Source organism: Mauremys mutica, chromosome 7 (genome assembly GCF_020497125.1).
Source record: "Mauremys mutica isolate MM-2020 ecotype Southern chromosome 7, ASM2049712v1, whole genome shotgun sequence".
NCBI lineage: Eukaryota > Metazoa > Chordata > Testudines > Geoemydidae > Mauremys > Mauremys mutica.
Window position 1 is genome coordinate 89,249,706 of NC_059078.1, and position 18,903 is coordinate 89,268,608.

Here is an 18,903-nt window from a genome sequence, read left to right on the forward strand (position 1 = left end):
CACATCAGAGCCACATATAACCTTGCCAAACGCAACCTTGCAAACTCATTAGAGCACTTGGGAACGGCTTTATTTTCACCGAACGATGCAGCGAGCTGCCTTTGCTGCAAAGCTGCTCCGTGCTCTGTGCAACAAATGCCTCCCATTCCCTCTAATGAAAGGTCAACATTTGCAAAGGGAGTTACCACCTTCAGCCCAGCTCGCCCTACCCCCGTGCAATCTAATGCAATCAGGTGCTGCTGCTGCCTAGCCTATGCGCGCACTGTTCTGGCTTCTATCTCCCCAATGCCTGCTGGTCTCCAGCTAAAGCAAAATTAAGCAGGTTTGCAAATGAAATCATTTAATTTTTCCACGGGCATAGTACTTGCTCAGCTCCCTGGCTTTTTGAAACCTGCTCAGTTGTATTTAAATCTCCTTCCCCCCCCCCATAACAACAACCAGAGAAGCCCCCTATATTTTACAATCCATTTAGAGTAGAGATTGCAATGCTCTCATCGGCAGCCCTTTCGCACAGGTTTCGCCGCTGCACTCCTTTTTGGTTTTTAACGGCCTCCCCTGTCCTCCTCTAGGGTGGACCTCATGCTATAAGGTTTTAGGCTGCAGACTCACGTCTCGGAAGCGGTTCCAGTGTTTGATCTTGCCGCTGTACTGAGAAATGGAAGACAGCCATTGCTCGTCCTCCATAAAATTGCCTGGATGGTCTCCGTCTTTACCCCCTTTGCTGTCCCCTTCCGCCAAGGCGATAGCCAACAGCAACAGCGGCAACAGACAACAGGCTGGGGCTCTCATCTCTGATCTTGGTCTTTTTTTCTCCACCTCTTGCAAAGCGATTATTTGTCTTCTTCCCTCTCTGGTCTCGCGATTTAGGGAGAGACGGATGGTGGATCCTCAGTGGAATGTGACCTGATTAGGAGATGCCCTCCTCTGAAACCCCGAGCTGGAGGCACAGATAGGATGACAGAGTCTGCGCCAGAAGAGGCTGGCTTAGTCACTGGAGCATCAGCATCACACTTGACATCATACCTGTTAAACAGGCGCCCACCCAGCACCCACGGGCTACGATTTCAAAGTGAGTCTCGAGCCGGGAGACAGGCAGGACAGCGCGGTGCGGTCACTAGCCCCGCTCGCAAGGGAGGAGGAGGAGCAGGAGCAGGGCAGTGCGAGCCCCGCGAGCGGGCACCACAAAGGCTCCGGGGAAGCACCCACAGCTCCCGCTGCAGCCCGGAGGGGGGGGGGGGGAGCGCAGAGGAGCCGCGGCTCCCGCTAGCCCCGCGAACCGTGTTCAGTGCCTGGCCCGTAACGCCAGGCTGGCTCCTGGGAAGCGCTGCGGGGCCGGGTGCGTGGGGCGGACAGCGCTGGGCACCTCCCGGGACACCAAAGCAGCCCCTCCCCCCGGCCCCTCAGACCCGCGGGAGCAGAGCCGGCCGGGCCGCAGCAAGCCGAGCTGTTGCACGGATTTCCGTGGAGCGGGTTTGCAGCGGGGCAGCGCTGCCCGGGCGTGTCTCCTGGCCCGGAGCCCCAGGCAGGTCCCTCTCGGCCCGCCCTGTGCCTGGATGCTGCAGGGAAAGGGCCTGCGGCCGAGCCCGCCGCTCTGCCCCCGGGAGAACAGCGAGGCTCGCCGCTTCCTGCGTAGGGATGGGGCCGGCTTTGGGACGTGCGAAGTGGCCGCCGACCAGGAACGTGAAGAGCGAGGCCGGGCGCCCTACATGGCGAGGGGCTTTCCAGGGGATTTGCAAGGGGATGAAGCGCTGGCGGGGAGGATGGGGGTCGGGCTGTTTCTAAAGAACACGGTCAACTTGGTTTTAAAAACTGATTATCCGTATCAGTGATTTTCAGCCCTTTTCAGTTGCAGACCCCCTAAAAAAGTTAAATGGAGGTGCTGTCCCCTTTAGAAATCAGAGCCCAGGGACCAGCACTGATCTATAGCAATTCCCATTTCTGACAGAACACCCCCTTAAATAGTTAAGCTCCAAAAGTGCCTAAGCAGGCTGAAGTAGGGCCCCTGAGCCTGCAATCAGCTCTATGCCAGCAGCCCCCCCCCCCTTTCAGCCCAGAGCCCCATTGAAAGTCAAGGGGATTTTGCTGAAGTTCACCCACCCAAACCTCATTGTAGAACTAGTGCCTGAGGGACTGTGCAAAGTGCTGCCAAATGCACAAAGAAATCAATGGATAAAAGAGAAAAAATGTTTCCACTAACTTCATTTATAGTAATGGTAGGTGTTATTTGTCACAATAGTAGCTACAACATGCTCAGCTTTTCAAGATGACACCACCCCTTTAAAGAGTTACACTCCTGGAATGGTTGCTGGGAATTAAAAAAATTTCCCATAAGAGGGAGGAATAATAGATGTTTACATCAACTGTAAAAAAAAAATAGGAGCCAAAAATTCTGGAGGCACAAAACATGTTGATCTTACAGGAGCGGATTCAGATTTCAAACACATTCTTGTTTTTCAGTTCTAGAAATTAACACTACTAAAGACAATCTGCAGAAGAGGAAACAGACTAACATTCTTTTAACTCTCCATTGAACTAAACCGGAACAGAACTAAAGGACCTATACAAACACAGCCATTAATGTCCCTTCTACAGTTGTGCTCACTCACTTGATACAGTATTTGTGCACAAAGGGCTATATCCTGCCACCCTTGCTCATGGGAAGTACAGTCAAACCTCGCAATAACACGCCCCGCCATAACGCAAAATCGCATATAACGCAATCATAAGTTGGCTCCCCTTTAAGGCCTAATACCAGTGGTCCCCAATGCCATGGCACCTGCCGGGACATTGATGGGCCCCTAGTGCCCAGCAGGGGAGAGAAGCTGCGGCCCCGCGCCTGCCAGGGACAGAGAACTCAGAGGCTGCGGGCGCCGGTGCTCACTGTTCCCAGCAGATGCGGGGCCGCGGCTTCTCTCCCCTGCTGGGTACTAGGGGCACTAGGCGGCACACATCAATGCACCGCATTGGGGGACCACTGACTTAAACTGACTGGCTTGAAACCTGTAAACCTAGTGGAAGAAACCTGTAAACCCCGCTATACCGCGACCCTGCATTTATCACGATGGAATTTTTTGGACCCCAAACATCGCGTTATAGGGGGGTTTCACTGTAGTACCTTACTATGTGCTAGTCCCACTGATTTCAGTGGGATTACTCATGGAGCAAGAATTATACTCAGCATTAGTCAGGGTGGCAGGATCTGGCCCAACTAATCAAAACCCAGCTATATTAATTACTGCGGGGGGAATTCTGCACCACTGTGCATGCGCAGAATTCATGGCCCCCACAGATTTTTTTGCTTTGACAAATAACTTTGACAGAGAAGCAAAGGGAAGCTGCAAGAGCAGTCATGCACCACTCCTTAGCAGTACAGGTACATCATTTCAGGCACCCAGAGGAGTGATAAATCACTGCAGGGCTGGTGACATCCCAGCCAGTGGCTCCTACCCTGAGCTGGGATCAGCTGCTAGTTCTGGCTGGGCTGGAGGCAGGAGAGAACAGGATTTTCTCTTCCCCTGCAAGGAGTGGTTGGGGCTGTGTCAGACCCATCCTCCCAAACCTCTCCCAGCTGCAGGAAGTTCAGCATCCTCCCGTTTCCTGCCCGCATCACTCCTCAACTGTGGGGGGAGGGGTCCCTGTATAGGGAGATGCTCCCTCATTTTCCCAACCCCCATGCATCCAGACTTTCCAGACCCAGACACCCCCACCAAGCTTCACCCCATACACGCAGAACCCCCCAGTCCTCCATACTCAAACCCCATCCCATTGAACCTCAACTCCTGCATCTGGAGCCCCCTGCAACCAGACCACCCCCACTGAGATCCCTGCACTCAAACCCCCACCCTGAGTCCCACACCCCTGAACCATCCTGAACCCCCACATCCAAACCCCTACCCCACCAACCCCCAACAAGCTGCACCCAGACCCCCACCCCAGCAAGCCCCCCTTCCGTGAACACCCTGTGCATTCAGATCTCCCCACACCAACTCCCCCACTGAGTTGCCTGCACCCAGATTGTCCCACACAGAATCCTCATATCCAACACCTGAATCTCCCCCACAATGAGCCCTTCCACACTTGGATCCTGCCTGGCTAAGCCTGCCTGCCCCACATCTGGTGCGCCTGGCACAAAAGTAGGGGGCCTAGTATTTCTGGGGCAGACCCAGGCCTTGTGCTGTGTCAGTCAGGTGCAGCCTCACCACTGAATCCATGTCCCGTGGGTGGGGAGTGGGGAGGCTGCAGGGTTCTCTCTCAACTTCGTGCAGCCAGGGCCCTGTGCTCCCCACTGCCATGCTGGAGCCTCTGCATTTATTTGACAAATAAAACTTGCAAAATTTTTAAATATTGTGCGCAGAATTTATTTTTTTGGCACAGAATGCCCCCAGGAGTAATTAATGATGACCTCAATGAGAAAAAACAGCAAGAAAAAAATCAATATTAAACAAAGGGAAAAACTAGTTGGAAAGGAAATTTTATAGCTAAGCTAAGACGGAATTGCTTACAAAGAGGAATAAAAATAGTACTCAGTGTCCTTTAGAGCTTGAATTTAGTCTGAAGTATATTGCTAAGTGCATAAACAGCTTCTTGGTTACAGATGTTAAAAATAAAACATGCTGAAAAGCTTTTATATGTATATCTTTCTATCGCAAAAAGAAAATCTAGTCTGTACTTTTGGGTGGAAGACTAACAGCCTGATCCTGAGATATGCTTCTTGAGAGGTGCTGAAAGCTGAAACCAACAGGAGTTGAGAGCTCTCAGCATCTCACAGGATTAGGTCCCAAGTGTGAGTACACATGCTTTACTAGCTAAGCAGCATTAAGGGTGGTTTTAGAAGAGGCTCTTCCCACCAGAGGATAAGTGTGCAATGGCATCAGGCAGCATGGGAAGAAAGCTGGAAAAAAAATATTAAAATAGAGTACAGGATAGCTTCAGACTAACGGGTGAATATTAAAACTGATTTTCTGAGCAAAAGGAATGTTTTCAGTACAAAATGAAGAAACCAGGCTCATCCGTTTTTAAACTTTCCTAGTGAAAGAAAGAAAGAAAAAAAAAAAGACTACGTTGCCACTATTACTGAATTTGGAACAATGATCCCCAGATAACATGAAATGAAACCTTTATAACAGATCAGCATTGTTTAAGCAAACTGTCTTAAGATGCTGTCTCAAAGTATCACCAACTGTAATAACAATTTTGCTCCTTTATCAGAAAGCCATTTACAATAAACAGATTTTTGAGAGCCCAAGGAATGACTGCTTAAAACAGTTCTCACTGCACTTATTGCAAATGGTTTATTAATACAAGTGCAAAAAGTTTACAAAAATAATTTGATAGCTTTATTAATGCAACAGGAGTTAAACACTTTTTTTGGAAAGGAATTAGTGATGTTAAAATAACCAAATAAATTAATGTTACTGAAACATTGTCAAACTGTTTGGGCCCCATGTAATGACTTGCCTTAACATTGTTATATTACAGTCTGGGCAGCTCTTCTGGATTTTAAACATTTATTTTGAGAGTTACAGTTGCTCATTTAAAAACAAAATTCTCAAGATCTAGTGCCACACACAGAAAGCTGGGTGCGCACACTCTGCTATCTACAACAAGCAGTTTAGTGACAAATGTAAACAGGCACGTGCAACATTCCTGTTCATATAAGGCTTGATCCAAAGTCCACTGATTTCAATGGGAGTCTCTCCACTGACTTCATTGGGCTTTGAAATAGCGAAGTAAACAAAATGAAGACATGTCTTCTGCTCCATTACAAAGAAGGCTGAGGAGGGAGGCTGGGAGAAACAAATATTTGCCAGAGGGAAAGAAACTGTAGAGAAATAAATGTTATTTTTGTAAACTTGTAAGATGGCATCAAAAGTCTCATAAAAACGAAAAAAACTGCATATAAAAGGTTAGCTGACGATGACCCTTTATCCTAAAGATGCCAGCTAGCTTCCTAGTGGAAGAAACCTGTAAACTAGAAGTGTTAAGGGAAATGAAAAAGCAGTGTGAGGTGGAGGTAGGAGGAGACCAGAGCTTTTTGAAAAGATAGGGAGATGAGATATTTGTAGGAAAGACTGCAGGAGAGTTCCACCAAGAAAGTGCAACGTCGCAGATTGTGCATGGTTCTTTGAAGAAATAACATGGCATCACAGTCTTTGCAGAATCCGTAGAAGAGATCACTCTTCATGTTTGAGGCTCCAAAGTTAATGTAACCCCTTTACAATTCTGGGTGCACAGCAGATCTGTTGGAGCACCTGAGTTGTTATTTCAGGAGAAAGTGAGCTGCCCAGATGTAGTGTAGTAACCAGAGCTGTCTGTGGAGAATCTCTGAGAAAGATGGACTGAATTCAGCTGCAGTTCTCCGAAGTAGTAGTTCTCAAAGATCTGAAAGAGAGGAGTTAGAACCCATGAGGAATGTCCAAACAAAACAAACTGAAGCATGTTTGCAGACCTGCCTGTAAAAGTCAACCTTGGAAAGTCTCTTCTGATATTCAGTTCTACTTCTGTATTCATTTTGCATTTAGAATGATTCTTCAGAAGAGTGTTTTGGTTTTTTTAATAGAAAATGAGATTAGCCTTTGTTGAGGATGCCAGATGAAGTTTAGGAAACTAAATTCCTGTAATACATACAGCACAGTTGCAATGCCAGCTTTCACCACCCGATCTCATCCATTTGTCTCAGCCATGAACTAGACGCAGTGGTTCTCAAACTTTTGTACTGGTGACCCCTTTCACATAGCAAGCCTCTGAGTGCGACCCCCCCCAATAAATTAAAAACATTTTTTATATATTTAACACCATTATAAATACTGGAAGCAAAGTGGGGTTTGGGATGGAGGCTGACAACTCGCAACTTCTCCCCCCCCCCCATTTACTAACCTCACAACCCCCTGAGGGTTCCCAACCCCCTGAGGGTTCCCAACCCCCAGCTTGAGAATCCCTGAACTAGAGGGACCACACCACTAGATATGAGAAATTTAATTCAGTCCCCAGGCCTACTCCAGTCCTTAGTGGACATCGCTAACAAAGGGGCCAGTCTAGGCTAAGTATAATTGGTTTTACAATGTCCATAGGAGACTGGATTGAGAACAGATCATTCACGAGTCAAACACTGGCAATGTTTGTGGCCAGTCTGGTCCAAATTCAGATTTGTACACAAGGTGAAATGCTTTTTATCCTAACATTAAACCCCAAACCACTGAGTCCCTCTTTATTCAAAGACTTTCAAGAGCAAAACACAGTTCATCAGAGAGCCACTCTAGTAGTTAACGCCATTTATGAGCCACACACAAAAGTGACATCAGAATTCATTATAGGAAAGTTCAATACTGCTTGGAAATGCATCATGTTGAAGTATAAAGTGCTTTTCACATTCCATTAAGATGCAGGAAATTACTCTACCTTAAAATACCAGTGATGCCTTAGGAAAGCTTTCCAATAAAAATACTACTTTCAAACTCAGTTTAATGTTCCAATGCTGAGGGTCATCAAGGGCCTGAATGGTATGGTCTCCCTACCCCGGGGGAACTTAGAAACCCTCATAGTCTGTCCCCTCTTGAATTTTATGTGTGTCCCTGTAAACACTAGCTCAAGACAGTCACACACAGCTCTTCCTGCCATTATGGAACATGCAAACATTAATGGCTAGGAAACACTCAGTTCATTAAAGCCTGCCCTTCTAGGGCTAATGATGCATTGATTTTTCCATATGTCATCATCTTAAACCCAAGATCTAGTGCATCTACACAAGGATGCACTTTCCCCTTTCCAAAATGCATGCAGGTCTCCCCAGCACTGATTTATACAATTTGCTTCTATTGCTGGCTTTGACAAATTGGTTTGACACTGCGAATATCCCTTTCTGTAAAAAACAAACCCCACCCCTGTACTGGAAATGCTCATGGGACAATTCTTGATTTTATTTTAAAGTGAATTCAACTCTGGTGAAAGCTGCTTAATAGCTTTGGAGATGGAAATTCCCTATTTATCCACAGGAGAACTAATGAAAGCTCCCTTGCCCCCCAATGCTGCACCAGCAGAGTACTTCAGCTGTGGCCTGGATGCACCAACTCCAGCAGCAGGAGGGTAGTTGAGTCATCATGGCTAATACAACCCTCTGCATGAAGCTACCAGTTTGTCTGGACACTTGTTCACTGGGAACTGGGCTAAGAATAGCAATTTATTCATAAAAAGAACAGGAGTACTTGTGGCACCTTAGAGACTAACAAAGGTATTTCAGCATAAGCTTTCGTGGGCTACAGCTCACTTCTTTGGATAGTCACCAAACTATTACATAGTAACTTTTTGCTTACTCTCACTACCAGCATAGGATAGATTCAAAACAGTGACCAACATGACAAAGGCTGTATCCCCCATTACCAATCAGCCAGTTCATGGTGATCTTCATAACATCTGCCCATGACCTATTTTTTTAATTAGTAACTACTAAAACATTTTATCTCCACTTATTATTTCTGTTCTCTTCTTTTAGAATCTAGTATACATCTAACTGTCAACTCACTTCTAACAGGGCTTTAGTGGTGGAATTACCAAATTCATCATTTATAATCCTATTAAATTAGAGAAACTGGCTGTAAGTCACCAAAAGGTAATTCAAGAATGCACTTGGCATTGACAGAAGCCAGCTGCCCTGCTAATGGGGATCTCTCAGATTTATTTCCTGGCAGGAGGCTCTCCCACAGTAGTGGTCACTGCATTCTTGTAAACATGAGTAAGGAAGGCGGCAGATTTTGCTTCCAAGGCAGAAATTCAAGTCAGTATAAGGAGATGGACTTTACGATAGTCACCCACTTCTTCATATCTAGGTACTCTTTTTTTCTAATGAGTTCTGCCCTCCCCTCACTGCCCAATCCATTTGCATGGAAGAGAGCTGCTTTTCCAAGCAGTACGTTAGTCAAGTTTCCTCCATTATCTAGGAGGTTCACTCCTGCAATGCTTCTAGCCCCCCGAAACACTGGAATGAGAGGTCACTCCCAGTGATGAGCTGCCAAAATCGTAACCAGTTCCCTATAAAAAGTTCTGATTTAAGGGATGTTCCACAGTATATATTTTTTGTACCTTTCTCCATAAGATATGGCAATGCATTGAGTCATTGGAAGTCATACTTAACAATAAAAAAAACATTTTTACATGTTTATTACAATAACCGCTTGCCTCCTCCCCCCAATAATTGTGAGATAGCTGCTGATATTTTTCTTACACCTGACGGAGCATTGCTGAGCTCCTGCCACTTGGCCTGCTGGCTCTGAGCGGGAGGAGCTCAGCTCCGGAGACATCCTCGTGGGGCCAGGAGCCCCTGCAGGGCCCAAGGCAAATTGCCCCACTCCCCCCCCTCCCGACAGCCCTGGAGCTCGCAGGTCTCCCCCCCCCCCCTTACCTTGCTGGTGGCCACTAAAAGCAGCAGGACTCAGGAGCTGAGCTGCCTCCCCAGCTAGGACTCCTGGGAGCTCAGGTGGGGGACAGGACCGTCCCGCGGGCTGAGTTGTTTGCCCACCTGCCTGCCCCTTGACAGCTGGTTCTACACCAGCATCTAATTTTAACAACCGGGGCTTGCGAACCGGTGGGATCCAGCACCAGCTCACCACTGGTCACTCCTAAACCCCAATTTCCCAAGTGCTAAGCACTCTTCCTGTCTAGATCCTTGGGCAAGCTCAATTTCAGCTCTTTCACCTATTTATCCACCTCAGTGGAGGAATCTGCTGTGGTCTATTACTTTAGTTCAGGAGAAACGCTTTTCCTGTTCAGAATTTGTCATCTCCTCCTCTTGTGCTGTGCGGAGTTTTGAGGATTGGATGGATACAGCTCAGCTAGCAGGAATTTAATTGAAATGCAGCTATAGCTCTAATGGAGCACACACCATTTAAAATGAGATATTTTAATAAGGTATCTAAACAGTAGGAGGCATGAAAGATGAGAAATGACTAAGAAAGCCCAAACCCCATTCTATAAAATTATAAAGATTAAGTATGTTCCCAGAAGCTTCTGAAGTTCACATTAGAGCACAGAGGACCACAGTGTCATTAGTGAAGGTAAAATGATTCTCTTTTTTTTTTTTCTTCTTTTTTTTTTTGGCTGTGATGGCTCTGAAGACTAGTTTTTGTTACATCTCCAGACCAGGCTTAGTGTTAACTGGCCTGAAATCTACCAACCATAAGAAAACTTTAAAACTCAACTCTGTCAAGATGTTCATATAGTTTATTCCCAGCCCACTCCCCCACTGGTCCTTATAACCCTCTCCCTTGGAAAAAGAGAACACAAATCTGCTTCCTCAACAAAAATGATCACCCCACCAATGCTTACAGCAATCTCTATTGTGTAAAGTTCCTGTGAATCTGGACATATTGGCATTTTAAGTTATTTTAAAGAGAAAACGGAAGAACTTATTTTTGTGGGGAAAATAATATACTCAGAATTCCAGTCTTAACAGTCTTAACAGCAACTTATTTTTAACAGCAACTTATTTTTGTGGGGAAAATAATATACTCAGAATTCCAGTCTTAACAGCAACTCCCTGAAATCAAATCCATATACAAAAGAGTTTATAATAGCAATCCTTTCAAAATAATTACTTCTGCAATCTTTCAATATAACAGCTTGGTTTTGTTTATAAGTAATGGACGTCTCAAAATAATAAGTGGCAGCATTAATTTAAAAAAATCTCTTGAGTAGCGTCAGTCATTTTGTCAGTAAGATCAGAGGCTTTCCATTCATACGATGCAAGAAGTGAAGAGCTTCTACTCCCTTGCCTTTTTTTAAAGAAGAGACAGAGGTGTGTGATGTTTGTGTTTTCCCCAGGGATAAAACTGCTGAAATGCCTGAGTTTTAGGCCATGTCTGCGCTAGAGACCTTTCAGCGACACAGCTGCACCACCGTACGATCTCCTGCATAGCTGCTTTATGCTGGCAGGAAAGAGCTCTCCCATCGACATAATTAAACCACCCCCAACGAGCGGTGGTAGCTCTGTCAGAAGGAGAGTGTCTCCTGCTGACATAGTACATGCAGTCCACACCAGTGCTTCCGTTGGTGAAACTTATGTTGCTCAAGGGGGTGTTTTTTTCACACATAAGTTATACCAACAAAAGTGCTAGGGTAGACAGCGTTAGTAATAAAGCTGTAGATTCTCAAAGTAAAGATACTACAAGGACAACCATAGCCATTTTTCCTGCCTTTATTTCAAGACTTCTACACTTTTACTGACACTTCCTCACTCCCTCAGGGTCCCAATGACAGAAGCAATCAGAGTCCACAAATACTGATCTTGGGTAGCATTGCCACCTATCTAGGTTTTCCCACCATCATCCCTTTTTTGAAGTAGCTGTTCTGGGAAATCTGAAGGGCCATTGCCAGCTGTCCAGTTTTACGGGCTCAGGATCATCTCTGATGTCCAGTACCACAGAGGTGGCAATGCTATGGATAAAAACAAGAGTGTAACTGGAAGGCCCTGAATATTTTATATCTTTGTTCAACCAGGAAATCCCAATTCCTCAAATACAATTAGGAAAGGGGCCTTTCAGCTCCTAGAGTGGAATCTTCCTCCCATTTTTATGTTTTTGAGACTTTGGATTTCCTGGTTGAACAAAGTTATAAAACATTCAGGGACCTCAGCTACCAGAAACAGCTTCCAGTTTCTAGGATCACCCTCCCCCTATGAGAGCATGAGAGTGTCTTAGTAAGAACCAAGGTAGAGGTGGAAAAGAAAATTCCCTTTGGCTTCCCCACCCTGGAGGAAACTTGCTCACAGAGAACTGGAGCACAGCCATAGAAATGCTTTCTGTAACATACTTCAGTGGGACAGAAAAATGATGTGTAGAGGACACTATGTTCTAAGTGGGTAATGTGCTAACTCTAAAAACTGTCCAAGCCTCATTTTCTTCCCACTTGCTCAGTTTTCATTCACACACCTTGCTAAAAGACTGGGGGTAAATAGTCACAGATCAATATTTAGTATCTAGCAGAGGAGATCAACATGGTTACCAAAAGCTGAGCCATTTGACTGGACTGGGGTATGAGGCTGTAGCAGGGGCCGTCACCCCGCTCCTGTCTGAAGGGGATAAAGCAGCCCTGGAGAGGGCTGCAGCAGAGAAAGCTAGGCTGATTGGGAAAACAGCCACAGCTGTAGTCAGCTTAATCAGGGCCCAGCTGGCCCTTATAAGAGGACTGTGGGCCAGAAGCTGAGGAGACACTCTCTCTAGCTTCTGAGAGAGAAGGACCTGGCTGCCTAGCAGCTGAGAAGGGTACCTGAGGTGGAGCAGTGCTGGGGAAGGGCAGAGGGAGCTGGGGAGCTCCAGTCTAGTAAAACCCCAGGCTGCAGGCCTACCAAGGGGCTGCAGAGGGGCAGCCCAGAAATAGGCAGTGGCAGCTGTTCCAACCCCCTGCCAATGATGAGTGGTTTATAGACTAAAGTCAGCCCCAGTGAGCAGGGGCTAGATGGTGACTGGCAGTAGCCACTGAGGCAAGGTGGGGATAGAGGGTTGGGGGTTCCCCTGGGTGGGGAGACCCAACTTGTGGGTTACTGCTGGCGGCAGAACTGGGGTCTGGGAGTGACACAGGGACCAGCGGCAGGCGAGCTACCGGGTTGCAGAGGGTGCTCTGAGCTTAAAGAGCTAATTCCCAGGACAACCTGCAGGATGCGCCCCACCACAGAGGTTCAGCAAAAGAACATTAATTTTATAAATCCTACACACACCGAAAGATTGACTGTCTTGCTTCCTCAAGAACAAACACGAGCTTTTTTTTATTACTGCACATGAAGGTGAATTTGATGGGTGCAGAGGTCAGTTCACATAGTCAACACCATACTTGCCTTTGCTTTTCTTGGATTTACACTACTAAAAGCATGTTGAGTGAATCTACTCATTAGCTCAAGTGCCTTCCCCCTAAAAAATTTGACTTGGAGCTGGAGAATATGTTGTACGCTTTTCAAAGTGGGTCCCGAGTGTCCTTAAGCAAACAAATGCACACAGAGGTAGGTGGTGTCACCCAAAATGCCACTAATAAGCACAGTATGGATGCCTAAACAGATGTCAGAGCCTTCCAAAAGAGATCCTCTGAAAGGAATATACTAAACGGAGGAAGCTTCCAAGGGAAGTGAGATGACACACTCATCCCTTTACTTTTAATCCTGCAGTCTGGGAGATCTATTGTGCAGATCCAAATCTGTGGGGTGTGCGTAAATGCAGGGTGTTGCAAATTCTTTATGTTGTGACTCCTTCCTGCTGAAGCAGGCACACAGTGACAGTGAATAGGGAATAAGCAACCTCCACCTCGCCTTACACAAACTACTTAACGATGGGGAGGGGCACACAGTAACGCCACATTTGGGAGAATGCAGGAGCTATTACTTAGTTGTTTCCCATGGGAGCAACTAGCCAAAAAGGGGACAGAGAATACACAGAGTCATGTCTACCCTTCCTCCCACATCAGTCAGCAGAATTCCTCCTGCACCTTCTGAAAACAGGTGGTGTCTTAAAGGCACACACTAGTAGGCACTTATCAAGGGCCCAGTGCCCTTCAGCAGATTTATATAAAAAATCCACTTCTAAATTTCTCCCCATACCACACCGTATGGACAGTCATTTATTTTGAGCCAAAGATCTAGAATCAAAATGATTGTCATTTTTATAGTCCTAGTTCCTCTCATGTTAGACCAGTGATCAAGATCACTTTATGCCCAAGATCACTTTTTGAATCTAAGGGCAACCCAGGATATACCCCTCCCCTTCCCCAAGGCCCCGCCCCTTCCCCAAAGTCCCACCCCACTCACTCCATCCTCCCTTCTCTCTGTTGCTCGCTGTTCCCCACCCTCACTCACTTTCACCGGGCTGGGGCAGGGTGTTGGAGTTCTGGAAGTGGTGCGGGCTCTGGGATGGGGGCAAGGCATTCACTGTGTAGGAGGAGGCTCTGAGCCTGGGGCAGGGGGTTGGGGTGGAGGATGCAGACTCTAGGAGGGAGTTTGGGTGCAGGAAGGGGCTCTGGGCTGGGTCAGTGTGTGGGAAGATAGGAGGGGGTATGGGGTGCTGGCTCTGTAAGGGGGGTCAGGGCTGGGATGCAGGAGGAGGTATGGGGTGCAGGCTCCAGGAGGGGACTCAGGGATGGGGGTTGGGGTGCAGCCTCCCACTGGGCAGCACTTACCTCTGGTGGCTCCCAGTCAGTGGTGGGTACAGCAAGGCTAAGGCAGGCTCCCTGCCTACCCTGGCCCCATACCACTCCCAGAAGGGGCCAACGCGCCCCTGCGGCCTTTGAGGGTGTGCAGGGGGCACATGGCTCCACATACTGCCCCTCTCTGCAAGCACCACCCCCGCAGCTCTCCCGGCCAATGGGAGCTGCGGGGGCAGTGCTTGCAGGCAGGCAGCCACGCGCAGAGGGAGACTCCTGTCCCCCCGCCCCCAGGGCTGCACTGGCCGCTTCCAGGAGCGGTGTGGGGCCAGGGCAGGCAGGGACTCTGCCTTAGCGGCAGCCACACTACACTGCCACCGGAGATCGCAATCAACTGGGAGATCCTCTAGAACATGGGTCGGCAACCTTTCAGAAGTGGTGTGCCGAGTCTTCATTTATTCACTCTAATTTAAGGTTTCACGTGCCGGTAATACATTTTAACGTTTGTAGAAGGTCTCTTTCTATAATTCTATAATATATAACTAAACTATTGTTCTATGTAAAGTAAATAAGGTTTTTAAAATGTTTCAGAAGCTTCATTTAAAAATTAAATTAAAATGCAGAGCCCCCCAGACCGGTGGCCAGGACCCCGGCAGTGTGAGTGCAGCTGAAAATCAGCTCGTGTGCTGCCTTCGGCACGCGTGCCATAGGTTGCCTACCCCTGCTCTAGGAGATCGACTGGTTGGTGATCACTGTGTTAGACACTCCTGTTGGAAGTTTAAAAATAAACTATGCACAGATTACACTGCAGGGTGCCCTAGGCGTGCTGGCAGTCATTTTATAACAAAAAAGATGGAACACTGAAGTATGTGTTTTGGTAACCACACACACAATTAAACATTGCAAATGTAAGCAAAAATGTGATCACAAACTTCAGTCCAAACCTCAACGGTCTCCTTTTTAAAGAGTCTGTAAACTGAAGCAGGCCATCAAAAATAGGTGCATTTTTTTCTGCGTTTTTAAAAACACACTTACTTATTGCAAAAATACATTAAACAAGTAACATTTCAAGATGAACTATAACTGTGCCCACATTACTTTTCAGCATCTTTTATCTTACGCATTTGTAAAGCACTCATCACCATACTACTTATGTCCTGTGGTTTCCTGTAGACAACCTTCCCAGAATAAGTTGGTACCTCTGTTTTCAAGCCTTGGAACAGCAGTGGTAAATCACAGAGCTAAACCACAAAGACAGCAGCAAAGCACTTCAGCTCCATTTATTCAGAGCGGGAATGCCAGCACAAACTGGTGCTTTTAAATCATCTACATTGGTGCAACAAATATGAGAAATATTAATGGATTTGTCTGAAGAGGCAATGGGCAGCAGAAGGACAAAAGGCAAGAGGAGGGAAGGAAGCAATGGTATTTAAAACTTCCTTCACGTAATCTTTTAAGATTGCACTTTCAGCTGCTTGGCCTGGATTTTGCTGCTATTGTCAGGATTACTGATAAATCTCCTCAAGTGGCATGGCCAAAATCAGTGTGTCCAAGCAGTTCTCTTGAGAGACTCAATACTTAAAATGCCAAAAGGAACAACTCACTGCAATTAAAAACTACCAAAGAGCTGCATTATCACTGGATGAAATGCGCACGCGCACCCCCCCCTCCCCCCCATAGTCTGCAGGGAGATCAGTCTGCTGCAAACTGCAGCCACATAAGTACTGCCTTAGGGTAGGGCTATTGTAGATTAACCGTACAAAACTGTCCCTAGTGAATCAGCACTCCAGCGAAGCTGAGGCATATTAGGTCACTAGCCTGTGACCGATTAACCTAAAAAATCAGCTTCCTTTTTCATGGATATGATAGGCCCAAGTATTTCAACCTGAAGCAAGTATCAAAAATATGAATTCTCTCTTTTGGGAAGCAGAGTAAGGGGCAGCGGCTAGTACACGTCTACCTCGATATAACGCTGTCCTCGGGAGCCAAAAAAATCTTACCGCATTATAGGTGAAACTGTGTTATATTGAACTTGCTTTGATCCACCAGAGTGCGCAGTCCCGCCCCCACAGAGCACTGTTTTACCACGTTATATCCAAATTCGTGTTATATCGGGTAGCATTATATTGAGGTAGAGATGTATATAAAAAAACTAATCAAATGCATACCATGGTAGATGGTAGGATAATAGAGCAATCTCTTTTCTCTCCAGTATGAAGGTGCTGTACATTTGTTAAAATTGCTTAGTGGAATCTACACGTATGCAGTGTGCTAGGACGACTTTGCTCTATCCCTGCTGGTGTGCATCTCTTACAAAAATGAAATGCAGCATGCAGTTAGCAAACCAGCACTTTGCACACACAAGGCACAGTGCTGGGAATCCGTGGACAGAAATGTCAGGCAACGGAGACGTGCAGAGACTGCTTATGCTAGGATATCAAATTCAGGCTCAAAAGGGGGGTTTACAGATAGAAAGGGTCAGCTGTTTTACATACTGTGACAGCAGCCACCAACTTCCCCAACCACATCCACTACTTAGCTGGTCCTGATCAGAAGCTGCATTCGAGTATATGAAAGAATCATTGAAAACCAAAGTAGAATTAAAAAGACAAGTTCCAAGGCACTAACAGGTGTGATGCTGGAAAGCAGCACGATAGGCATTCACCTGCATGTTTCAGAGTAGCAGCTGTATTAGTCTGTATCCGCAAAAAGAACAGGAGTACTTGTGGCACCTTAGAGACTAACAAATTTATTTGAGCATAAGCTTTTGTGGGCTACAGCCCACTTCTTCGGATGCATGTTAATCTGCTCGCCTGATTATGTACACACACAAGCCAAACAGAATCCTGTGTGGAAGTTCACCATCCTCAAGAGCATGGGGGGGTGTTTGGGGGGGCGGGGGAGGCAGGACAAGGTGTTTACCAATCCCAGATTTCACCGAAGCATCTGGCTGGTCAGTGCAGAAGGTTCAGTCCCATATTAATTTTCAGAGAAGCTGGGAGAACAGAAATTCTGTTCGGAACTGTATACCCACCAGACCTTCCCCTCTCTGGGGACACCTCAAGCAGTGCCAGGTTAGTGAGGTACAGGAGCCCAGTGATAGGGGCAGCCTTTAAAACTAGAAATATCTAAACTTAGATGAAATTAAAACTCTCCTATCTCTGAAAAGTAGCAGTAGGTTAGGGACGCATTTCCCTTTAAATAACACCAACACATTAGCCAGCCCACTAAATTGCAGAGAAGATCCAGTGGCATTTGGTAAAACGAATACAACCCCCCTAAAATCTGAACTAACAGCATAAAGCAATCTATTCATTAATTTTTAATCCACCCACAGCTTTTCAAAGTCCACTCGAGGACAGAGGTCTACACAAAAGGATGAATGGTTTCCTAGAAGAAAAAGGATGCTCTGCAAGTTAATCAAAGTCGAGAGATCAGAAGGCACTTTCTGGGGGTCTTTGGGCAAATCAAAGTCTCTCCATACTTCAGACTATCAATCTGCCAAATGAAGATTATGCTACTTATCTGTCTGACAGGAGTACTGTAAAATGTAATTAATGTTTGTATAGTATTTTCATAGCTTGTGATGGAATATGCTATAGAAGAGCAAAGTATAATCATGATTTATCACACTGAAAAATTTGGCTAAACCAGAAGCCTGATACCAATATAGACTAGAGAGGATAGGGCACTTAGCTAAGATGTCTCCCCACCAACCAAAGGATAAAACTCAGCAAAGGATACAACCTTCCCCTTGAGACAACTGATATAGGTACCAAGGAAGAGCGGAAGGACTAGTAGAGCAAAGTGATTGATGGCAAAAATCACTCAGGACAAAAATGATTTATAAAAATGGAGGTGAATTTTAGAGTTCATGAATGTGTGCAACAGACAGCTCTAAATACAGTACAGCTTTGCGAAGCACCTAGTTTGCACTTTGCCATCTGTCCCCACACAGCTCTGCAAGTGAACCTCAAGTGTTTCATGTAAACACCCTGCTATTCCAGTACTGGGCCCTCACTGCGCTGTCTAATGCACCTCAATCCTAATTTGCATCACTCACCTTTTCCACTTGGAACACCCAAACAGATCTGCAACTTCTTCTTAGCTCTGTGTTGCGCCCCTGCTGTTCCTAGCAAGTCTGTCTAGAGAAGAATTTGCCAGTAGTAGTAAATTTTGGGCAAATGTCCTTAAAGACTATGCTGAGAGAAAGCCAAACTCATTTCATTTGTGACCAAACCTAAACTTCAACTTAATCCTCTAGAACAGGTGGTAGCCAAACTGTGGCTCGTGAGCCACATGTAGCTCTTTTACTGTTAAGTGCAGCTCGCTGAGACCACCACATACCCCCCACACACACTCTCCACCTACCAGACTGCGGGGGGAGGGGGGACTTGGGGCTTCTGCCCTGCAGGGGGTGGTGGGACTAGGGGATTCTTCCCTGCGGGGGGGCGGGGATATCATCTAAGGGCTTTAGCCCCATATCCCAGTAACACTGCTCCACGGGGCAGGTTGTGCGTGTCTTGAGGCTCTTGAACTTCTGAAGATTATTGTATGTAGCTCGGAGCATCAGTAAGTTTGGCCACTCCTGCTCTAGAAGTTAAAAATTCTCTATTAGCACATGGAAGAAAAGATACAAACTTGCAATCATACATACAACCTGGCAACATGTCAAATTCTGGGAAGTTTGTTCAATTAACAGCTTTCTATTTTCACATTCAAAATATGTTTTCTGAAGCATTTCAGTGCCAAAAATGATTTTACTCTAGTTATTATTCACTCCGGGCTCTG

General features: G+C 46.3%; 2 protein-coding genes across 6 annotated transcripts in view; both read right to left on the reverse strand.

The window, feature by feature from the left end:
• The window catches only part of SPOCK2 (SPARC (osteonectin), cwcv and kazal like domains proteoglycan 2), a 51,269-nt gene extending 50,396 nt beyond the window's left edge, over positions 1 to 873 (reverse strand). For both annotated transcript variants that reach the window (XM_045023985.1, XM_045023983.1), the window contains exon 1: positions 610 to 873. In XM_045023985.1, coding sequence (XP_044879920.1) covers positions 610 to 789 — 180 coding nt within the window. In that variant the 5' untranslated portion in view covers positions 790 to 873. The remainder of the gene's footprint in view (positions 1 to 609) is intronic.
• A 3,477-nt stretch (positions 874 to 4,350) lies between these two features.
• Positions 4,351 to 18,903, reverse strand: part of ASCC1 (activating signal cointegrator 1 complex subunit 1) — a 61,830-nt gene continuing 47,277 nt past the window's right edge. For all 4 annotated transcript variants that reach the window (XM_045023988.1, XM_045023990.1, XM_045023987.1 and 1 more), the window contains exon 10: positions 4,351 to 6,381. In XM_045023988.1, coding sequence (XP_044879923.1) covers positions 6,265 to 6,381 — 117 coding nt within the window. In that variant the 3' untranslated portion in view covers positions 4,351 to 6,264. The remainder of the gene's footprint in view (positions 6,382 to 18,903) is intronic.